The sequence below is a fragment of the Neoarius graeffei genome, chromosome 24 (genome assembly GCF_027579695.1).
Source record: "Neoarius graeffei isolate fNeoGra1 chromosome 24, fNeoGra1.pri, whole genome shotgun sequence".
In the NCBI taxonomy this organism is placed as follows: domain Eukaryota; kingdom Metazoa; phylum Chordata; class Actinopteri; order Siluriformes; family Ariidae; genus Neoarius; species Neoarius graeffei.
In genome coordinates, this window is record NC_083592.1 from 48,349,898 (window position 1) to 48,375,217 (window position 25,320).

Below are 25,320 nucleotides of genomic sequence, written 5' to 3' on the forward strand. Positions count from 1 at the left end.
GAAATGGCAGTTAACAGAAACAGTGGAGATCAAGGTGAGGTCTGGAAGATGAAGAAAACTTTCTGAAAGAACTGCTCGTTGGATTGCTAGAAAAGCAAATAAAAACCACTGTTTGACTGCAAAAGACCTTCAGAAAGATTTAGCAGACCCTGGAGTGGTGGTGCACTGTTCTACTATGCAGCGACACCTGAACAAATATGACCTTCATGGGAGAGTCATCAGAAGAAAACCTTTCCTGCGTCCTAGCCACAAAATTCAGCGTCTGAAGTTTGCAAATGAACATCTAAATAAGCTTGATGCATTTTGGAAACAAGTCCTGTGGACTGATGAAATCAAAATAGAACTTTTTGGCCACAATGTGCAAAGGTACAGTTAGGTCCATATATATTTGGACACTGACACAAATTTTGTTTTTTTACCTGTTTACTGAAACATATTCAAGTTATAGTTATATAATGGACATGGACATAAAGTCCAGACTTTCAGCTTTCATTTGAGGGTATCCACATTAAAATTGGATGAAGGGTTTAGGAGTTTCAGCTCCTTAACATGTGCCACCCTGTTTTTAAAGGGACCAAAAATAATTGGACAATTGACTCAACGGCTATTTCATGGGCAGGTGTGGGCAATTCCTTCGTTATGTCATTCTCAATTAAGCAGATAAAAGGCCTGGAGTTGATCTGAGGTGTGGTGCTTGCATTTGGAAGATTTTGCTGTGAAGAAAACATGCGGTCAAAGGAGCTCTCCATGCAGGTGAAACAAGCCATCCTTAAGCTGCAAAAACAGAAAAAAACCCATCCGAGAAATTGCTACAATATTAGGAGTGGCAAAATCTACAGTTTGGTACATCCTGAGAAAGAAAGAAAGAAAGAAAGAAAGAAAGAAAGTACTGGAAAACTCATCAATGCAAAAAGACCTGGACGCTCACAGAAGACAACAGTAGTGGATGATCGCAGAATAATTTCCATGGTGAAGAGAAACCCCTTCACAACAGCCAACCAAGTGAACAACACTCTCCAGGAGGTAGGCGTATCAATATCCAAATCTACCATAAAGAGAAGACTGCATGAAAGTAAATACAGAGGGTTCACTGCACGGTGCAAGCCACTCATAAGCCTCAAGAATAAAAAGGCTAGATTGGACTTTGCTAAAAAACATCTAAAAAAAGCCAGCACAGTTCTGGAAGAACATTCTTTGGACAGATGAAACCAAGATCAACCTCTACCAGAATGATGGAAAGAAAAAAGTATGGCAAAGGCGTGGTACAGCTCATGATCCAAAGCATACCACATCATCTGTAAAACACGGCGGAGGCAGTGTGATGGCTTGGGCATGCATGGCTGCCAGTGGCACTGGGTCACTAGTGTTTATTGATGATGTGACACAGGACAGAAGCAGCCGGATGAATTCTGAGGTATTCAGAGACATACTGTGTGCTCAAATCCAGCCAAACTGACTGGTCGGTGTTTCATAATACAGATGGACAATGACCCAAAACATAAAGCCAGAGCAACCCAGGAGTTTATTAAAGCAAAGAAGTGGAATATTCTTGAATGGCCAAGTCAGTCACCTGATCTCAACCCAATTGAGCATGCATTTGACTTGTTAAACACTAAACTTCAGACAGAAAGGCCCACAAACAAACAGCAACTGAAAACTGCTGCAATAAAGGCCTGGCAGAGCATTAAAAAGGAGGAAACACAGCATCTGGTGATGTCCATGAGTTCAAGACTTCAGGCAGTCATTGCCAACAAAGGGTTTTCAACCAAGTATTAGAAATGAACATTTTATTTACAATTATTTAATTTGTCCAATTACTTTTGAGCCCCTGAAATGAAGGGATTGTGATTAAAAAATGCTTTAGTTCCTCACATTTTTATGCAATCATTTTGTTCAACCCACTGAATTAAAGCTGAAAGTCTGAACTTCAACTGCATCTGAACTGTTTTTTTTTCACAGTTCATTGTGGTAATGTACAGAACCAAAATTAGAAAAATGTTGCCTCTGTCCAAATATTTATGGACCTAACTGTATGTTTGGAGAAAAAAAGTGTGCCAAATTCCAGGAAAAGAACACCTCTTCAACTCTGAAGCATGGGTGTGGATCGATCATGCTTTGGGGTTGTGTTGCAGCCAGTGGCACAGGGCACATTTCATTGGTCAAGGGAAGCATGGATTCGAATAAATACCAGCAAATTCTGGAAGCAAACATCACACCATCTGTAAAAAAGTTGAAGTTAAAAAGAGGATGGGCCCTACAATAAGACGATGATCCAAAAACACACCTCAAAATCTACAGTGGAATACCTCAAGAGGCACAAGCTGAAGGTTTTGCCGTGGCCCTCACAGTCCCCTGACCTAAACATCATTGAAAATCTTTGGATAGATCTCAAACGAGCAGTGCATGCAAGACAGCCCAAGAAACTTGTAGAACTGGAAGCCTTTTGCAAGGACGAATGTGTGAAAATCCCCCAGGTAAGAACTGAAAGATTATTAGCTGGCTACAAAAAGTGTTTGCAAGCTGTGATACTTGCCAAAGGGGGTGTTACTAGATACTAACTATGCAGGGTGCCCAAACTTTTGCTTCATTTTGAAAATGTAAAAGATGAAAATAAAAAATAGTTTGTGCTTAAAATATAAAGGGAATGAGTCATCTTTAATTTTATAAGTCATCTTTAACTTTTGCCTTTTGGAGATCATTTCATCTTCAACTTGCTTAACTGTTCAGAGTAACATCAATTTTGACCAGGGGTGCCCAAAATTTTGCATACCACTGTAGGTCAATAACATGATTGGGTATAAAAAGAGCATCCCAGAGAGGCTGAGTCTCTCAGAAATTTGGGGATCACATCATCTATGGTACATAATATCATTAAAAGATTCACAGAATAGGGCAGCACGGGGGTGTAGTGGTTAGCACTGTCGCCTCACAGCAAGAAGGTCCTGGGTTCAAGCCCAGCGGTCGACGAGGGCCTTTCTGTGTGGAGTTTGCATGTTCTCCCCGTGTTTGCATGGGTTTCCTCCGGGTGCTCCAGTTTCCCCCACCGGGAAGCTTTCCCCGTCTTTCCCCAAAGACATACAGGTTAGGTTAATTGGTGGCTCTAAATTGACCGTAGGTGTGAATGTGAGTGTGAATGGTTGTTTGTCTCTATGTGTCAGCCCTGCGATAACCTGGCGACTTGTCCAGGGTGTACCCTGCCTCTTGCCCATAGTCAGCTGGGATAGGCTCCAGCTTGCCTGCGACCCTGTAGGACAGGATAAGCGGCTACAGATGATGGATGGATGGATGGATGGATTCACAGAATCTGAAGAAATCTCTATATGCAAGAGACAAGGCTGAAAACGGACATTGGATGCCTGTGATCTTCAGGCCCTCAGGAGACACTGCATTAAAAGCAGACACGTGTCTGTAGTGGAAAGCACTGTATGGGCTCAGGAACACTTCAGAAAACCATCGTCTGTGAAAACAGTTCATTACTGCATCCACAAATGCAAGTTAAAACCAAATATAAACAATATCCAGAAACACCACCACCTAGCTGGGCCCGAGCTCTTTTATGATGGACTGAGGCGAAGTGGAAAATTGTCCCGAGATCTGACGAATCAAAAGTAGAAATTCTTTTTAAAAATCATGAACACCACGTCCTCCAGGCTAAAGAGGAGAGGGACCATCCGGCTTGTTTTCAGTGCACAGTTCAAAAGCCAGCATCTGTGATGGTATGAGGGTGCATTAGCGCACATGACATGGGTAGCTTGTATATCTGGGAAGGCCTCATTAATGCTGAATGATATATACACATTTCAGAGCAAAATGCTGCCATCCAGACAAAATCTTTCTCAGGGAAGGCCTTCCTTCTTTCAGCAAGACAATGAATGTCAAACTGCTTTCTGCACATATTAAAACTGCATGGCTCTGTAGTAAAAGAGTGCAGGTGCTAAACTGGCCTGCCTGCAGTTCAGACTCCCATTTAAAACATTTGCTGCATTATGAAGTGTAAAATACAACGTAAGAGACCCAGAAATGTTGAGTAACTGAAATTGTATGTCATGCAAGAATGGGCCAACATTTCTCTTTCAAAATTACAGCAATTGGTCTCACACAGTGTTTAAACATGCTCCTGTCCCAACTTTTCTGTAACGTGTCGCTGGCATCAAATTCAAAACAAGCGTATATTTTTCAAAAAATAATTAAATTTTTGTTTCAACTTTTGATATGTTGTCTTTGTACTATTTTCAGTGAAACATAGGGTTTCCATGATTTGCAAATTCTGTTTTTATTTACAGTCTATACAGCGTCCCAACTTTTTTGGAATTGGGGCTGTAAAATTGTGCAGTACATTTAACTGTTTTTCGAGTCCTAACATTTTAAAACAATTATTCATAGAAGTGCTCAACTGTACAATGTTTACTCCATGTTTGTTTGTTTTTACAGTGTTGTGTGACAAAATAGTAAATCACTTTTTCGAAAACGCTAAAACCCAACCCGTCAGCAAGCACTGACAAAAGAACGAGTGTAGTGAGGCGGGACTACGAGTTTGAGTGACGTCGGAAATAGACCAATAAGAAAGCTATGTAGGGCTGCCTTAATGGACAAGTTCCTTGTCCAATCGAGTTATAGGGAAACTACGCTGAGCTGAGGTCGTGTCTCCCACCCGTATTCGGACTAACCCCACCTCCTTTTCTAGGATTGGTTTACATTTTATGTAAGCGCTCACTGATTGGACAATTGAGATGTCATTCACATAACCGAGGCATGCTTGGTAAATTTTCGCGCATCTAAAAAACTTAATAGTGGTCATAATAAAAGCTTACAACCGCGTTTAACCAGATCACAATGAATATTATTATTGTTTTGCGCTTTATCAATTATTTTCCCAACAAATGTACCATCTTAAACGAGAAGTAGGGTAGGAGGCGGGGTTTGGTCGGTATACGGGTGGGAAAAATGACTCAGCGTTAGGGTGCTCGAACGCAGAGAAGCAGCTGCTGGTGATGGTGAAGATGGCGGATGGGGATAGTGGGAGTGAGCGCGGTGGTAGCAGCGGTGGTGGAGGAGGCAGCGGGTTCCCTCATTTCCAGCGGGATCAAGAAGAGACCCAGGAGCTGGCCTCCAAACGCCTAGACATCCAGAACAAGCGTTTCTACTTGGACGTGAAGCAGAACTCCAAAGGCCGGTTCGTGAAGATCGCTGAGGTCGGCGCCGGCGGCTCGAAAAGTCGGCTCACGCTGTCTATGTCGGTGGCGGCGGAATTCCGCGACTACTTGGGTGACTTCATTGAGCACTACGCCCAGCTCGGGCCTAGCACCCCGGAGCAGATTGCGCAGTCCTCAGGCGGGGAGGACGGCGGTCCAAGACGGGCCTTGAAGAGCGAGTTCTTGGTGAGGGAAAACCGTAAATACTACCTCGATCTGAAGGAGAACCAGCGCGGGAGGTTCCTGAGGATCCGGCAGACCGTCAACCGCGGCGCGGGATTTGGGATCGGAGGGGGAGTGGTCCCAGGGGCGGCCATGCAGTCCGGACAAACCATCGCCCTCCCGGCTCAGGGACTAATCGAGTTCCGCGACGCTTTGGCCAAGCTGATAGACGACTACGGCGGCGATGACGACGAGCTCGCCGGGCCTGGATGCGGCAGCGCCGGCGGTTACAGCGAGCTGCCCGAGGGCACGTCCATCACCGTGGACTCGAAGCGCTTCTTCTTCGACGTTGGCGCCAACAAGTACGGCGTGTTTCTGCGGGTCAGCGAGGTGAAGCCCAGCTACCGGAACTCGATCACGGTGCCGTTTAAAGCCTGGAGCAAGTTCGGCGGAGCTTTCTGCCGCTACGCCGAGGAGATGAAGGAGATCCAGGAGAGGCAGAGAGATAAAATGTACGAGCGGAGAGCGGACGAAGAGTCCGAAGGAGACGACGTGGACGACGACTGATCTGGAGTCGGAGCCCCCAGGACCGGGCTGTTTGTGTCCCTCCGACGCGTTTGACAACTTGGAAAGGATGTGCATGATGAACTTTAATACTAAAACACCTATCACGAATAAAGTTGTGTGACTGACAAATATGGCGTAATAACAAAACAAGAATAAACCTGTAAAGTATACACAGAGCTAGCTAAGCTAAGCTAAAAACCTGTCAAGTGTACACAGAGCTAGCTAAGCTAAGCGACTTTTCTCTAGCTAGCTGCACTAGGCCTAGTTATTGATGAAAAACTCCTTTTTTGGTGCAGACCTGTTTTAAATGGCATGTAAGAAAAGACATAATTAAACCAACCAACCAACCAAAAAAAAAACCTTAATGTGCTTATGAACACAATGTGAGCATACAGTGTTACTTCTTGAGGTTATTTACAGTATGCATTGCCATAACAGACAGAAGACCAGCAAATTCACAACAAGCTTATTTAGGAAGTTTGTTTGTTTCATGGATTTTTCTCACCTTTGTTTCAGGTCTCTGGTGATGGATTTCTGTAATTTTGGCTCCGGTTTCTGGGCTACGATTTAATTTCAAAGGTTCAAGCAGAAACTTGGACATTTTGCAGTATATACAGACACATTACGTGGACCATTGACAAAAAAAGGTGCTATAAAACATTTCACCAACCCCCCTTAAACATTTATTATTATTATTATTATTATTACTATTATTATTATTATTATGTAAAGTAACTACAAAACCAGTTGAATGTACATACTAAATTATTATAACTCATTCGTACAGAGATGGTTAAATCGAAGGTTGACAAAGCACACAGCCACTATTATCCTAAAAAGATACTCGTACTTTGACACTTTGCTCGTAAATCGTAAAAATTAGCACATACGGAGTTATTTTTAAAATCAATTAAAACTGTTTTAAACCTCCGCAAGAAGCAACGGAGATTCGGTGTCTGTCTGTCTGTCTGACTGTCCGATTAGAATTTAGTGAATTGAAAATTAAAAAAAAAAAAAATCCTTAGATTCAACATAACTCACCCAAGAGGGGTTAAAGACTTATTTTTAAACATAAAATACAGATATATAGAAATATATTTATATATAGGGATATAGAATTGATTCAATTATAACAGGCTTATTTAAACAAATCTTGGATGCAATTATCCGGTGGGATATTTCTTCTGTTTTTTTTTTTTTTTTCCTCCTTAATTTTTCACATGGTCCTTATTGACGAGGCCATAAGAACATAAACGGTATTTAAGATGCTTTGTAACTTTTCTCTATACAATTTGACTTTTACAAACATATCCCTTCTCAAGACAAATGTTTCTTTTAGCCTTTTGTATTATTTGTATCTGAATATGTATTAGACATCAATAATCTCCCAGAACAGCCTATCAGCCTCTTATCAGTCTCCATCTCTTTTCCTTGAGATTTTGACATTTTAAAGTATGTCTGTTACAGTTTACAACCACCATGTCTGATCTTTTTTTTTTTGTACCTGTTTCGATCACTGTATGCTGTATTGTTAAACATTTCATTTTATCTCTCGAAGAACAAGCAGAATTTACGAACTGTGATATTAGTCACACAGAACCTCAATGTGTGAACTCTTTCTGCAGGTTTTTGGTTTAAAATCCTTCTCATGTACACCACCTGGGAGCAATAGCAATTTTCTCCTACTACTTTTAAAATCACTTTTTCGGTTTTGCTTTCAGTTTAGGTCTTTTCTGTATCATGTCCCATGAAAAAGGCAGCTGTTTAGTCAACATCATTCTGCTGTAACACTCCACCATCTTCCTTTCAACGACAAATAAAATTTCTTTGCTGATGAAACGATGCTTGTTTGAGGTCTGTTTTATGTACAGTACCACCCTTTTGGATTTTCTAGATTAGTAAATACTTTTTTTTTTAATTTATCTCATGTTTTACCAGGAAGGTCCCATTGAGATACAATATCTCGTCTTCCAGGGAGTCCTGGCCAAGATAGCGACTTAAAAGACTTTTAATTAGTTTAAATATAAGGAGATGATTATAGAAAATTGTATGTGCTGATTTTAATTAGTATGAATATGGAGCTGATTATAGGAAATCGGGTGCTCTGATTATCAAGAAATAGTCCAAATTTCTCGACCAATCACCTCGAGCGACTCGGCAAAATGGCGGCCAATCGCTTTGTCACCGTAAGTGAGGAAGAATTACAAATGATGAAAGAAAATGCTTTTCCTAAAAGCACTAAAGATGCTACGAAGTTTGGTCTACAACTATTCAAAGGTAAGGTGGGATTGTGATTTATTTTATTGATTTCAAAACAAAGGATTTTATGTGAGTCGGCATAGATAAGTGACAAGTCTACGCCATGCTTTTATATTACGTTTGCATTTTGCTTTTGAAGCTTGAAATAAATGATTTTTTAAAATTATGATTTAAAAAAAATAATCACCTGTGTATTTATACTAAAACAATTATCTGGCTCAGTGAATATTGGTTCATCTTGGTTATTATTTAAATAATATAGGCTGGCTTTTTTTCATGGTATATCAGATACATTCCATTCAGCTAGCATGATATTGAACGAGTTGAAGACAAGTAGCTGAATGGAATGTATCTGATATACCATGAAAAAAGCCAGCCAATATTATTATTATACATACACATTCCTTTCAGGTGTTTGACGCGTCTTTCTCTTTCAAAATTCCCTCAAAATCTTCCGTATTTAACAAAGCAAACCTGGTGGCCATGTTTCTTTACAAATTGTCACAGTCGCTCACTAGCGCAGAAGTTTTACATCTCCGATGTGTGATGTCATGTTGTCTTGACAACCATGCAGTATCGTAAACCATATTCAACACTCATTCTCCATTGGGTAGAGTGACGTAATACACGTACGATAAGTGATATGCTAACAATATTGCATGCTATCACACCAAATGAATGAAACATGCTAGAAGGGAATAGAACACGTTTTTTATTCCATCGAAAAAGTGTCCTGTATGAATAATAATCACTAATATTCACTTCACCTTCAGTGAATAATTGTTAAATGTAAGGGCAGAGTTTTCATTTTGAGACATCGCAATGACAATCACACCCACTGCAGAACATTTTAAAGAGGAACTGAGTTGCTATGCCTGTTCTCTCTGTCCATCTGGTTTTGCTCCTGGTTCTCTGGTTTCCTCCCAAAAATCACACCACGTTGACTAAGATATAAATTGCCACTGCGTGTGTTTATGGTGTTCATGGTCCTATCCAGGGTGTATTCTTGCCTCACATCCAGTATTCCCAGGATAGGCTCTGGACCCACCTCAATACTGACCATGATAAAGCACTCATGAGTGTGTGAGTCAGTTCTGTAGCTTCCTGTACCATTAATCATTCCTTTTGCCTTAGCTAGTGAATCAGCTATCAAAACAATGAAACAACCTGCCCACCCAAAGCAGTTGGAGTTCTTATAAATGCATATCTATCGCCAAGAAGCATCACCAGAAATACCTTTCATATGTTCCTTATTTGATATAAGGCTAGTCTCAATTTGTCGTTTTTTTTGTTGTTGTTCTTGGTCAGAGTGTCCATTTAAGAAATTGTCCATTAATTAATTCACTATTTTGTCTTCAGTAAAGAAAAAAAGCCATATCCTGGTTGGGGTTGCACTGGATCCAGAGCCTATCCTGGGAAGATATACACACAAGACACATACAGTGGTGCTTGAAAGTTTGTGAACCCTTTAGAATTTTCTATATTTATGCATAAATATGATCTAAAACGTCATCAGATTTTCACACAAGTCCTAAAAGTAGATAAAGAGAACCCAGTTAAACAAATGAGACAAACATATTATACTTGGTAATTTATTTATTGAGGAAAATGATCCAATATTACATATCTGTGAGTGGCAAAAGTATGTGAACCTCTAGGATTAGCAGTTAATTGGAAGGTGAAATGAGAGTCAGGTGTTTTCAATCAATGGGATGACAATCAGGTGTGAGTGGGCACCTTGTTTTATTTAAAGAACAGGGATCTATCAAAGTCTGATCTTCACAACACGTTTGTGGAAGTGTATCATGGCACAAACAAAGGAGATTTCTGAGGACCTCAGAAAAAGCGTTGTTGATGCTCATCAGGCTGGAAAAGGTTACAAAACCATCTCTAAAGAGTTTGGACTCCATCAATCCGCAGTCAGACAGATTGTGTACAAATGGAGGAAATTCAAGACCATTGTTACCCTCCCCAGGAGTGGTCGACCAACAAAGATCACTCCAAGAGCAAGGCGTGTAATAGTCGGCGAGGTCACAAAGGACCCCAGGGTAACTTCTAAGTAACTGAAGGCCTCTCTCACATTGGCTAATGTTAATGTTCATGAGTCCACCATCAGGAGAACACTGAACAACAATGTTGTGCATGGCAGGGTTGCAAGGAGAAAGCCACTGCTCTCCAAAAAGAACATTGCTGCTCATCTGCAGTTTGCTAAAGATCACGTGGACAAGCCAGAAGGCTATTGGAAAATGTTTTGTGGACAGATGAGACCATAATAGTACTTTTTGGTTTAAATGAGAAGCGTTATGTTTGGAGAAAGGAAAACACTGCATTCCAGCATGAGAACCTTATCCCATCTGTGAAACATGGTGGTGGTAGTATCATGGTTTGGGCCTGTTTTGCTGCATCTGGGCCAGGATGGCTTGCCATCATTGATGGAACAATGAATTCTGAATTATACCAGCAAATTCTAAAGGAAACTGTCAGGTCATCTGTCCATGAACTGAATCTTAAGAGAAGGTGGGTCATGCAGCAAGACAACAACCCTAAGCACACAAGTTGTTCTACCAAAGAATGGTTAAGGAAGAATAAAGTTAATGTTTTGGAATGGCCAAGTCAAAGTCCTGACCTTAATCCAATCAAAATGTTGTGGAAGGACCTGAAGCGAGCAGTTCATGTGAGGAAACCCACCAACATCCCAGAGTTGAAGCTGTTCTGTATGGAGGAATGGGCTAAAATTCCTCCAAGCTGGTGTGCAGGACTGATCAACAGTTACCGGAAATGTTTAGTTGCAGTTATTGCTGCACAAGAAGGTCACACCGGATACTGAAAGCAAAGGTTCACATACTTTTGCCACTCACAGATATGTAATAATGGATCTCATCTGATCTCATTATCTCTAGCCGCTTGATCCTGTTCTACAGGGTTGCAGGCAAGCTGGAGCCTATCACAGCTGACTACGGGCGAAAGGTGGGGTACACCCTGGACAAGTCACCAGGTTATTACAGGGCTGACTCATAGACACAGACAACCATTCACACTCACACCTACGGTCAATTTAGAGTCACCAGTTAACCTAACCTGCATGTCTTTGGACTGTGGGGGAAACCGGAGCACCCGGAGGAAACCCACGCAGACACGAGGAGAACATGCAAACTCCGCACAGAAAGGCCCTCGCCAGCCATGGGGCTCGAACCCGGACCTTCTTGCTGTGAGGCGACAGTGCTAACCACTACACCACCGTGCCGCCCCTAATATTGGATCATTTTCCTCAATATATAAATTATCGAGTATAATATTTTTATCTCATTTGTTTAACTGGGTTCTCTTTATCTACTTTTAGGACTTGTGTGAAAATCTGATAATGCTTTAGGTCATATTTATTCAGAAATATAGAAAATTCTAAAGGGTTCACAAACTTTCAAGCATCACTGTACAGTGGAAATTATTCCTGGGTATGACTTTCAGCTGCAACCGGTGGTGAGTCTCAGGTCCGGGAGGACTTGAGTATTGGGGAGAGTGAAGTTACCCCTTAATCACCATTGCTCCCAGGTCTGCTCTAACCCAGAGTGGTTCCCACCCACCTGCCTGGGTTCCAGTTATGGGTTAAATAGTACATCACTAATAAGGTGCTGGCAGCAGGGTGCTTTTCAGTGCAATGTGGCAGATGAACCCAACAGGGTCAATGGCACACCACCCGATGGCATGCGGAAGAGCCACTCAAATGGCCAACGGATGGCATCACTTGGCAAGTCAGTTGTCACTTCGGGGCAACTTCCATACCTGTCAAGTCTATGGCACTTATGTGCACTACTTGGCATCAGGTCTGGAGGTCCAGAGAGACAACACGATGGGGGCATGACATCATTTGTCTTACCTTACTGTGCAAGGTGCTTCATTAGGAGAGGAGAATATTATACGAGAGCTCACGAGGCCAGACATTCCATGGTGGCTCGGCCAGGCTGTTCGTGCCGCTGCTGCAGGTGACTCTGTCGCTCTGGTGCGGGCCTTGCAGACCATCTGCGTTTCTGCACATCCTAATGAAGCAGTCATCATTGCTAGCGATGGACAGCCGACACCGACAGTGGAAATTTAGAGTTGCTAATTCACTTGGGTTTTTGTGCAAGGTGGGAGGAAACTGGAGAACCTGTACAAAACCGACAAGGGCACATGGAGGACATGAAGAGAAACTTCACACAGACAGCAACCTGAGCTCAGGATCATACCAGAGACTCTGGAGCTATGAAGCAGCCACGCTACATGCTGTACCACTGAAGATGTCACAAACCAATGACTGAAAGTGAATCAAAAAACCAAACTGAAGTTGTGGTTCAATGGTTGTCTGTCTCTATGTATCAGCCCTGTGATGACCTGGTGACTTGTCCAGGGTGTACCCCGCCTTTCGCCCGTAGTCAGTTGGGATAGGCTCCAGCTTGCCTGCGACCCTGTAGGACAGGATAAAGTGGCTACAGATAATGGATAGGTGGATGGAAGTTGTGGTTCAGAAAAGGCTCAACATGCATGAAAATCCAGGCAACAAATACAAGGCTACATGCCTGAAAGGCTGTGAATCACGGCTCACTCGTAGTCTGGGATGTGTTACTCACCTGCACCAGCTGACAGAGTTCCATGTTACTCCTAAGTCAGCTTTCACTACATTGATTACTTGCTGAACAGACTATCATTACCTGATATACATTTACAAGGACTGAATTTAGTGCTGTCTTATTGGTGTTGGACAGATGAACATGTTTGTGCCTCACAGACGAGCACAAAGATGTTTGGGGGTTTTTTTCAGCAAGGGAATGAATAAACCAACCTCTGTTGAAAACCTGATGCCATGGTCCTCTATTCACATCTAAGCCCATAAAACTGGCCCAAAGTTTATTGGAGTAAAAAGTAGGTCATTGTAAGGCAATAACAGAATGTCCTAATCACAGCAAATTAAATAAGATACATTGCACAATTTAGCACATGTGCACAGGCTTAGCTGGGAAGGAATATCAGATTTACTGATTCCACTTTTCTGAGTTGGAGAAAAGAGTGAAAATGGCAAAACAGCAATAATTTATTATTTACAAATTATTTTATCTTAATCCCTTAAAACTGGATTCCTGTTTTATAATTCTGACACAACTCATGTCAGAATTATAAATTAAATGAGACTATAAAATAAATTATTCTATCCACATTCGCTGGATATAAACAGTTGTGCACTCTGACTGGCTACTCTACTACTAGGCTATCAGCTCATATACCGTGAGTAGAGAAAAACAAAATGGTGGCGCATGTTGCTGAACCAACTGAGGACAAAATAAAAACTCTACTCGAAAACAAAACCCCAAAATAAAAAAAGCAACAAAACATGGAATAAAAATATTTGATGGTAAGAACGTATCTTTTTTAAAATGTTTTTTTAAAGAATTATTATCACATTTTTCACAAATTGCTAAAGTCATTTCGCCGGTTTGTTTAAATTTTCAGCGGAAATGGTTCTGTTGGACGTTTTGTATGCAGTTTTTATTTATCGAATTTGTAAAAAATAACAATAAAAATGTTCCGTTTCTCAAAATCTCATGAATGTGGATAGAATTAAACAGTTATTCCACTCAGTCTCATCGTACATGGCTTATTGACTACTTTCACATTACCCATAATGCCTTGCACCTTGGGGGGAAACCAGGCGCTATATTTGTTTACTACGTCAGATAACCTCAGTTATTTCTTTGAATTCACATGGGGAAAAATGACTTTGCTTGATTTAAAGTTTTATAGAATACCTAAAGAAGTTAAGCGTCGAAAAGCATGGTTAGACAGAATTCACCGTCAAAATTTTACACCAACAGACAACACGCGACTGTGTTCTGCACACTTCGGTGGTGAGGTAAAGTCTGATGATCCGAGCCACGAAGCCAACAGCCGCTCTGTCTTTGTGTTCAGTCATAAAAAGTACAAAAACCAAAAAACAAAGACAAGTCAAAGAACTGAAAAGGATGACTTTATTGAAGGATCAACTCCTAAAACAAAGCACAAATGATGCAGTGTAAGTAAGCTGACATGTACTTCCCCTTTTAGTGTTTATGTAGGTGGATCGATTGTAGTATTTGACTGTGTCATCCTAACAGCTTCCTCTAACAGCCCAAAGATTGTCACAATCTGGTAGCGTATGAGCTCAAATCAGAGTGAAGGAAATCAAAATCAGCTTAAACTTAAAAAATAAATTTGACCGTTCTGCTGTGTTTACAGTACTTACCTGACTGAGTGAATTCCTTGCTTGTATTCTCATGCACGAAGCGTTTTGTGTTTTCTTACGGCTTTCTCGTCGTAACCAGCAGCCAGAAAAATGATTTCACAGTGGATTCTTCTCTGATCAGTGTCGATCTTTCTCAGCTCTTCTGCCGATCTTTTAACTTGTGCAGGTCAGTAATTGTTGGAACACCCGTGTTGAGACACGAAGAAGGCTGCTGACTCACTGTCACCCGAAGTAGAGATGTTCAAAACGTTCAATACGATATGTACAACGGCTTTTTTACCGATTGAGTTATCAAAGTCCACAGAAAAGGCTTTGCAGATTTCTTTAAGCTTTGGTTTAGTTAGTTTTGACACTTCCTTGAAGGTTTCAGAGAGATTTAAATTTGAAAGATTACTGTCAGTGTGTGACGCCGTGTTGTTTTAGTTTGTTTATATTTCGGTTACCCCACGAAGCGCAAAGCATTGGGTAATGTCTCATTTCATCTCATTATCTCTAGCCACTTTATCCTGTTCTACAGGGTCGCAGGCAAGCTGGAGCCTATCCCAGCTGACTACGGGCGAAAGGCGGGGTACACCCTGGACAAGTCGCCAGGTCATCACAGGGCTGACACATAGACACAGACAACCATTCACATTCACACCTACGGTCAATTTAGAGTCACCAGTTAACCTAACCTGCATGTCTTTGGACTGTGGGGGAAACTGGAGCACCCGGAGGAAACCCATGCGGACACAGGGAGAACATGCAAACTCCACACAGAAAGGCCCTCGCCGGCCACGGGGCTCGAACCCGGACCTTCTTGCTGTGAGGCGACAGCGCTAACCACTACACCACCATGCCGCCCCATTGGGTAATGTGAAAGTAGTCAATAGGTGCTATGCGCCTCATCGGCTATCAGCTCATGTACGACTCGATTTTGTAGAATAACTGTTAATTATTCCAAAGAAACAGGCAAAGTTGTTATATGATATGAATAATGTTAACGATAAAGTAATTAATACCACAGTGTGTTTGATATCTCAAATTTGATTGGTCAGAAGGTATGCATTATCTTTGTATTACAGCATGGCTTAGAAGGCAGTTCCACTTGTTATACGTTACATTAATGGCATTTAGTAGACCAGACGCTCTTATCCAGAGTGATATACAACATACCCAGAGCAGCCTGGGGAGCAGTCGGGGGTTTGGTGCTTTGCTCAAGGGCACTACAGCCATTCCTGCTGGTCCAGGGAATCGAACCGGAAACCTTTTGGTCCCGAAGCTGCTTCTCTAACCTTTAGGTCATGGCTTGGCTTATATGAACAATAGGCTTATTTTAATTTTCTCATTGTAATATATTATTTTTTCAATAGTAACAGCTCATAGACAAGGACTTATATGGTAGACTCTCAACATTATCTAAGACTTATAATAAATGCTTTTTTTTATTGTGTTTAAAAAGTAAATGTGTAATCCTTGATGTGGTGACTTGTTTTGTTCAGAGACATTAGAGAGAGAGAGAGAGAGAGAGAGAGAGAGAGAGAGAGAGACTGATAAGTAAATGACTGTTGATCACAGTTATAAGCAATAACAGGAAATAATTTATCTCTTGGATGTTCCACAACATGAAATCCAACTCATCTCATCTCATCTCATTATCTCTAGCCGCTTTATCCTGTTCTACAGGGTCGCAGGCAAGCTGGAGCCTATCCCAGCTGACTATGGGCGAAAGGCGGGGTACACCCTGGACAAGTCGCCAGGTCATCACAGGGCTGACACATAGACACAGACAACCATTCACACTCACATTCACACCTACGGTCAATTTAGAGTTGCCAGTTAACCTAACCTGCATGTCTTTGGACTGTGGGGGAAACCCAAGCGGACATGGAGAGAACATGCAAACTCCGCACAGTAAGGCCCTCGCCAGCAGACCCGTTGCAACAAGGTAGGCAGACTTGGCAATTGCCTAGGGCCCCAGCCCTTGAAGGGCCCCCGCTGCCGAACGACTGGTTATGTATTCAATAGCAATGACAACTTTTTGAGCGCGGCAGCGCAGCGCCTAATGACACTTGTTGAAATAACCTAGTTCCAAGGGGGGGCCCCCTAATGCACAACAGCGCCTCCCTACATGCTTTGGCCGAAAAGTGCAATGACAGTCTGTTGTCAACCCCTCAATGCCCATCTCCGTCCAGTCAAGTGGTTGCAGAGCTCTGCGGCAAAAAAAAAAAAAAATCAAATATGAAGCGAAATTACCCCTCAGGGAGCCAGAAGAGAAAGAAGAAAAGGGAAGAGGAAGACAGAAAAAAACAAGACACTAGTAAGTGAGAATGTACACACTCATTAATACCAAGCGGGTCGACAAGCAAATTTGGTAGCTAGCTTACGTTAATGGTAGTTATCTTGTAGACAGTGTTTATAACAGTGATGTAAACGTTGTCATGCACAACAAGCTTACAAACTTGCAAGGACTGGCTAAAATTCTAATATGTGCCACACAAATAGGTGAAAGACTGTCAACTTCTCCCAGATTAACTTATTGTGTTTATCAAAATGTCATAGTCAGAGTTAGTTTCAGCGAGCTGCATGGCTTTCATCAGAAGTAGATAGTGTGTCGTGAGCATGAATGGAGTAGGACAGGGGATGGCTCACAAAAAGCTCTTTTTTACATAAATAGCCTATTTATGTAAAAAAGTGGCACTGATGTCAATTGAATGTGATGTCCGCAGGTCTTTGGACATGGAGGGTATTGTGGCTGCCTTTGCTGAAGCCAAAGCCCGCAAGCAGCAGTTTTAGACATTTTGCCCATGATTCTAGTTGTGTATTCTTAAATTTTAATATTATATAATTTTAATATTCTTAAATGTGTTTTTCTATACCTTTTGCACTTTTCTGTGTGTGCTGGTTCTTATTAAGATTCTTATTCATGTTTGTAATCATTTAATCACCATTTGAAGTTATTTCTACTTGTGTATATACTGTAAATATTTAGTGTTGTGTTATTTGCACATTTTACATTACTTTGTCTTATTTTCATATTTGATTTATATATATATATATATATATATATATATATATATATATATATATATATATATATGTGGGGCGGCACAGTGGTGTAGTGGTTAGTGCTGTCGCCTCACAGCAAGAAGGTTCGGGTTCGAGCCCCGTGGCTGGCGAGGGCCTTTCTGTGTGGAGTTTGCATGTTCTCCCTGTGTCTGCGTGGGTTTCCTCCGGGTGCTCCGGTTTCCCCCACAGTCCAAAGACATGCAGGTTAGGTTAACTGGTGACTCTAAATTGACCGTAGGTGTGAATGTGAATGGTTGTCTGTGTCTATGTGTCAGCCCTGTGATGACCTGGCGACTTGTCCAGGGTGTACCCCGCCTTTCGCCCGTAGTCAGCTGGGATAGGCTCCAGCTTGCCTGCGACCCTGTAGAAGGATAAAGTGGCTAGAGATAATGAGATGAGATGAGATATATATGTGTGTGTGTGTGTGTGTGTGTGCATATTTTTTCTATTCTTGTGTTTAATTGGGTTTGATAATGTAAAGAGTTCATTTATTAAGTAAAAATCGTAAGAATGATTACAATATGTGTGATGTTTATTTATTAAGTCTTCAGTGGGTAGGCCTTTCGTTGAGGGGGGGATAATTATGGGCCCCAGATCCCCCTTTGCCTAGGGCCCTCAAATAGTTTGAAACGGGCCTGCTCGCCGGCCACGGGGCTCGAAGCCGGACCTTCTTGCTGTGAAGCGACAGCGCTAACCACTACACCACCGTGCCGCCAAAATGTGTGATGTGTCATTCATTAATAAATCAAGCATTGCAATCTGTGGCAAAACTCCATATAAGCAGAATAACACATTCCAGACTAGGAGGTTCTAAAAAAAAAGCACTTTTGTGGGGTAAGGGTACTCTGCTTTCCATCGTGTTGCATCACACCACCCTGGTGTGGCTCCTATAACCATATGGTCTGTTGTGTGTGTGTGTGTGTGGGGGGGGGGGGGGGGTGTTAAGAAACCTTTATTTATCACATGCACACTTCAAGCACAGTGAAATTCATCCTCTGCATTTAACCCATCTGAAGCAGTGAACACACGCGCACACACCCAGAGCAGTGGGCAGCCACACTACAGAGCCCGGGGAGCAGTCAGGGGTCAGGTGCCTTGCTCAAGGGCACTTCAGCCCAAGGCTGCCCCATGTTAACCTAACTGCATGTCTTTGGTGTTATTCCATTACATAGTAAATTCAGTGGGCCTCATTTATCAAGCTGGATATGAATAGATATGATTCATAGATTGAAGCATGAGAAGAAATTTGGTATATATGAAAATTCCATAAAGTCAGGAAAAAAACTTTATCCTATACTATTTGTGTGTCTGAGTGTGTAAACATTTATAAATTACAAGACTAATGTAAACCCTCATTTGACTGACTTCAAATCATATAATTTGCATGAATAGCTCCACTTTTGTACACTCACCAACCACTTTAATAGGAACTTGTTCTTGATTCGAAGATTCCTGTTCTTGGCTGCAGGAGTGGAACCCGATGTGCTCTTCTGTTTTCTGTTGCATGCTGAGATACTTTTCTGCTCACCACGGTTGTAAAGAGTTGCTATGAGTTGCTATATTCTTCCTGGTAAAAAAAAAAAAGCTCAAACCAGTCTGGCCATTTTCCTCTGACCTCTCTTATCAACAAGGCGTTTGTTTCCACCCACAGAACTGTCCCTCACTCAACTTACCGGTAATGTTTTTTTTTGTTTGTTTTTTTGCACCATTCTGTGTAAACTCTAGAGACTGTAGTGTGTGAAAACCACAGGAGATCAGCAGTTTCTGAAATACTCAAACCAGTCCATCTAGGTCGAACCAACACCATGCCACAGTGAAAGAAAGTCACACTTTGAGATCACAATTTTTCCCATTCTGATGTTTGAAATGAACATGAACTGAAGCTCTTGATTGATTTGTATCTGCAAGATTTGATGCATTGTGCTGCTGTCAAGGGATCGGCTGATTAGATAACTACATCAAACAGCTACTGTTTCTAATAAAGTCGCCAGTGAGTGTATATGGAATATGCTGTAGCAGGACAGTTTCTCTTCACTAGAACTAAGGGACCCAAATCAGTACCTGACCTCACAAATGCTCTTGTGATTAAATGAACACTATTCCCTACAGCCACGCTCCAAAACCTAGTGGAAGGCCTTCCCAGAAGAATGGAACCACTAATAGGAGACCAGCTCCATTAATGCCAATGGACTGTTCAACAAGCACATATGGGTGCAATGTTCAGGTGTCCATATACTTTTGGCTATACAGTGTATGTGTTAAGAGTTTACATGCCTTAAGGCAGACATCTGCCTGCCAAAAGCAATTTTGTTATTTGTAATGAAGTATAAATGGCTTGTGCTGTAAATGTTATTTCTTTGTCTTAATTTTATGCTAGGTGTGTGAAAATGATGCACTCAACCACAGCAGACATGCAATGGAGAACATAAAAACAACAAATCGATCTTTAATTACCTGACTGAAGATTCTCAGTTATTTCAGGAGGTACAATTATGATGTGCAAAGTCCATCCATCCATCCATTATCTGTAGCCGCTTATCCTGTTCTACAGGGTCACGGGCAAGCTCGAGCCTATCCCAGCTGACTATGGGTGAGAGGCAGGGTACACCCTGGACAAGTCCCCAGGTTATCGCAGGGCGTGTCTGTGAAGATTCTCAGTCATCCAGGTCATGGTAAACTGTGAGTGGTAAAAGAGAGCAACTGGACTTGCTTGAAGATTCTTGAAGACGTTTCACCTCTCATCCGAAAGGCTTCTCCAGAACTGAAGAAGCCTTTCGGATGAGAGGTGAAACGTCTTCAAGAATCTTCAAGCAAGTCCAGTTGCTGTCTTTTACCACTCACAGGTTATCGCAGGGCTGACACACAGAGACAAACAACCATTCACACTCACATTCACACCTACGGTTAATTTAGAGCCACCAATTAGCCTAACCTGCATGTCTTTGGACTGTGGGGGAAACCAGAGCACCCAGAGGAAACCCACACAGACACAGGGAGAACATGCAAACTCCACACAGAAAGGCTCTCGCCGGCCACTGGGCTCAAACCCAGGACCTTCTTGCTGTGAGGCGACAGTGCTAACCACTACACCACTGTGCTGCCCATGTGCAAAGTCTCATCTCATCTCATTATCTCTAGCCGCTTTATCCTTCTACAGGGTCGCAGGCAAGCTGGAGCCTATCCCAGCTGACTACGGGCGAAAGGCAGGGTACACCCTGGACAAGTCGCCAGGTCATCACAGGGCTGACACATAGACACAGACAACCATTCACACTCACATTCACACCTACGGTCAATTTAGAGTCACCAGTTAACCTAACCTGCATGTCTTTGGACCGTGGGGGAAACCGGAGCACCCGGAGGAAACCCACACAGACACAGGGAGAACATGCAAACTCCACACAGAAAGGCCCTCGCCGGCCACTGGGCTCAAACCCAGGACCTTCTTGCTGTGAGGCGACAGTGCTAACCACTACACCACTGTGCTGCCCATGTGCAAAGTCTTTACTGTAAATAATATTCGGGGGGGGGGGGGGGGGGGATCACTCTGTCATTCTGCAGTGTGTGAGTAAATTTATTATGTGTGCAAATCCAGTTACATCTTCAGCTGAGGTGTCAGATATACTGAAAAATTTACTAGCAAAAATTTTTTACTACATAACCTCCCACAGAACAGGATTATCCCACATGCAGGTTAATTAGATCTCAGGGGCAAATTAATGAAATTGCAAAGCAAACACTTCTCCTGTGTCCTCTCAATTAGATTTTGTTGAGTTTCTGCGATGACCAGCTGAGACAACCGGATTTCACCAAAATCACAGACTCAAGTTGCTCTGTACACACTTTTACGTACATGGGGAAAATGACAAAGAGTTCAAGGTGTTGACCTTGCTTGGCCTCCAAATTCCCCAGATCTCAATCCAAGCAAGCATCTGTGGGATGTCCTGGACAAACAAGTCCAAATCCATGGAGGCCTCCCTTCACAATTTAGAGGACTTAAAGGATCTGTTGCTAACGTCTTGGTGCCACATACCACAGCACACCATCAGAGGTCTTGTGGAGTCCATGCCTCGATGGATCAGAGCTGCTTAGGCAGCACAAGGGGAACTTACATGATATTATGCAGGTGGTTCTTCTTCATCTGGTTCTTCTTTTTCTGGTTCTTCCTCTTCTTCGCCACAGCACATAATGTCCCTCCATCTCCTGTCCTCCATATCTTTTTCTGTAGCACCAACCATCCTCATGTTCTCCTTCACCATATCCGAAAAATCTCATCTTTGGTCTTCCTCTTTTCCTTCTATCTAGCAACACCATCTCCAGCATTCTTTTTAATGTTATGACTGATATACTACTTCTGGTTCTTCTTCTTCTTCTTTTTCTTCTTCTTGCTGTTCCCGTTAGGGATCACCACAGCGGATAATGTCCCTCCATCTCCTCCTGTCCTCCGTATCTTTTTATGTAGCACCAACCGTCCTCATGTCCTCCCTCACCACATCCATAAATCTCATCTTTGATTTTCCTCTTTTCCTTCTACCTGGCAACACTATCTCCAGCATTCTTTTTAATGATATACTTGTTTGTCCAGGACATCTAGACTGATATACTTGTTTGTCCAGGACATCCCACAGATGCTTGATTGGATTGAGATCTGGGGAATTTGGAGGCCAAGCAAGGTCAACACCTTGAACTTTTGTCATTTCTCCCCAAACCATTCCTGAACAACTTTTTGCAGTATGGAATGGAGCATTATCCTGCTGAAAGAGGCCATTGCCATTCAGGAATACCGTTGCCATGAAGAGGTGTACTTGTTGAAAATAATTATTTCTTGATGAGAGATTTGTTTTTCTGTGAATACATTTATTTTGGTGGCATGGTGGTATAGTGGTTAGCACAGTCGCCTCACAGCGAGAAGGTCCTGGGTTCGAGCCCAGTGGCCGATGAGGGCCTTTCTGTGTGGAGTTTGCATGTTCTCCCTGTGTCTGCGTGGGTTTCCTCTGGGTGCTCTGGTTTCCCCCACAGTCCAAAGACATGCAGGTTAGGCTAATTGGTGGCTCTAAATTGACCATGAATGGTTGTTTGTCTTTGTGTGTCATCCCTGCGATAACCTGGTGACTTGTCCAGGGTGTACCCTGCCTCTTGCCCACAGTCAGCTGGGATAGGCTCCAGCTTGCCCATGACCCTGTACAGCAGGGGTCTTCAATCCTATCCACAAAGGGCCAGTGTGGCTGCAGGCTTTCATTCCAACCAAGCAGGAGCTACACCTGATTTCACTTGTTTAATCATTTCACCCTCGTCTCCAGTCAACAATCAAGTGAGCCTCCAATTTAGCTGTAATGAAAGCCTGCAGCTACACCAGCCCTTTGCGGATAGGATTGAAGACCCCTGCTGTACAGGATAAGCAGGTACAGAGGATGGATACATTTATTTCAATTAAAGGTTGGATTTTTTTCTCATTTTTTCAGTATGAGATGAAGCGACTTCACCAAAAGGTGCATTTTTTTCTAACCCTTTTTACTAATCTTTACAAGAGGGACCAATAATCGTGGCGGGCACTGTATATAATTTTACACTGGCCATTGTGTTTCCTGTCTGAACAAATCAGTATACTTGCCAAAAACATAGGAACAAATCTGCACAGGAAATTATTTTGACTGAAACTTTTAGTTGAGTCATTTGAGAATATTTAAGATATTTCAGATCAAGCAGAGAGTTATTTCCTCTTTCAAGCAAGGCAGGTGTGGAGAGACTCAAAGCTCTTCACTTGTAACCCAAGCAACCATTGTAATAAACTTTACATAGCTGTAATAACACAAAGTGTAAAGACAAACAAACTCTGATATATCGGATGACTCGCAAACAGAAAGATCTTTTAAAGACAAATTGTGGATGGTTGCCTGCCTGGCGAGTCAATGAGTTCAAGTGATAAGTAGAAGCAACTTGGATGAGCTTAAAAAGAGGCAGAGTTAAAGATTATGACAAATTATTTGGGGTCATCAAAATGAATGCATCAGACACCAGTACTGGAGGACTGATTTTGCACTCAGTGCAAAATGTATACTGTTCTTACTCATTAGGTGACACTGGGCATACCTAACAACCTGTCCCTCTGTCTCTTCCCTCTGTCTGTCTCTCTCTCTGTCGAGTTACATGTCAATCTTGAGACACCAGTGATGCTTTGTGCTCCTTGGACCTACCTTATCCATCCTGATGCCCTACTTCTGGTTGGAGTCTTATCACATCGCTCCTGTGGAGGATGGCCCCATAAGGACAGTCGAAGGTCGCACTTGGAAGATGGCTCTGGACACTTAAAGTTTTGCTATTATGGCTGAGGCTACAATTGACATGATAACTTTAGGACTGCAGTTGTCATGAACAATCTTGCACTCAACTTTCCATCAATGAACGGTTGATAACTTCAACAAAACAGACTTCATGTTAAAACTATAATAAATTTCCTGGTTTCGCAGTTAAACTTTGTGACTACTGTATATAGGACACAGTTACCAAAGCAAGTTATTTATAATCATGCTATCTGTTATCACCCAGAGGAGGATGGGTTCCCTTTTGAGTCTGGTTCTGGCTATACAAATAAACTTGATTGAAACTTGATTTGATAGTGGTTTTCATAATTTCTTTCAAAATGAAATAATATGCATTTTGATATGTGTTCCACAACATTGTACTCATGTATGTTATATACTGGCATTAAAAGGAGAGTTGCATGGACCTTTGCTTCCATTTCATTCATTATTATCATTAATATCATTCTTAACAGTCTGTCAGCACCTGCCTGACTGCTCTCTTCAATCAACCCTTTGCTTATTTCTCTCTCACCGAGCTGTACATGGTTCATCCTGAGCCTCAGCTTGTGTTCAAAGTCACAAGGCTGGAGGCTTCCTTCCTTCAAGGTTCCAAATGGTTCTTCCCTTCTGTGGCCTGGCTGCACTAGCAAAGGTCAGCCTCCAGGTGGCGTCATACCTCCATTATAATCTGATGTCTCTTCAGGCAGTCTGGTACCAGGTGTTGTCACTCCTTGTCCATCCTCAGTTGATGCCTATTGTTCATTCAAAGATAAGTTAGTGGCTGTACTTTATCATAAATGGAAATGAAAGGCAATGTTTCAAAGATTTTTTAAAAAAATTGAAATCAGGGACAAAATTAATCAGTTTGTCGAATATTAAAATGAGTCATTGAAAAAACAGCACACATCCAATACCTGGGGTTCTTTATTGTTTCCTCCAGCTCCACCAGCTTTCCTTTTAAGGCTACGACTGAAAAAAAATTAATTCATTCATACAATAGACCAAATGAACACTTAGTTATCTGGTCTATAATTACGTATAACCTGAAATGCTATTTTACAATCACATCATTCCAGTAAAGACTGATTTGTCCACTTACTATCAGTGTGAAGCTTCACAGACAGACAGACAGACAGACAGACAGACAGACAGACAGACAGACAGACAGACAGACAGATAGATAGATAGATAGATAGATAGATAGATAGATAGATAGATAGATAGATAGATAGATAGATAGATAGATAGATCACTTTATTCATCCCAGAGGGAAATACACCTATTCCAGCACCACAGTGCTTTAGGTAGTGGTGGTTCAAACTTGTATGGCACCCTGGACGAACCACACCCAGTCTTCAGACTGATAGAGATCATCACTCAGTGATTCAATGGAGCACTGGGAGTAGCTCAGTTGCACCTGAATGGACTGGACCATGTTCTCAAAGGCATACAGTTTCTTCTTGAGCTCAGTACACTTCTTCATCTTCTCCTCCTTGACCCATTGAAGAGACTGCTGGAGGGAGTACACTAAGCTGTGATG

At 42.1% G+C, this 25,320-nt stretch overlaps 1 protein-coding gene across 1 annotated transcript; it reads left to right on the forward strand.

Moving 5' to 3' along the window:
* Nucleotides 1-4,949: 4,949 nt before the first annotated feature.
* purba (purine-rich element binding protein Ba) lies at nucleotides 4,950-7,760 on the forward strand. Its single transcript, XM_060907410.1, has one exon. It carries the CDS (start codon nucleotides 4,992-4,994, stop codon nucleotides 5,919-5,921), a length of 930 nt encoding a protein of 309 aa, XP_060763393.1. The 5' UTR covers nucleotides 4,950-4,991; the 3' UTR covers nucleotides 5,922-7,760.
* Nucleotides 7,761-25,320: the final 17,560 nt, after the last annotated feature.

What these genes read in the sequence shown, in the direction of transcription:
- purba (XM_060907410.1), top strand. Translation starts at nt 4,992, where the DNA reads ATGGTGAAGATGGCGGATGGGGATAGTGGGAGTGAGCGCGGTGGTAGC.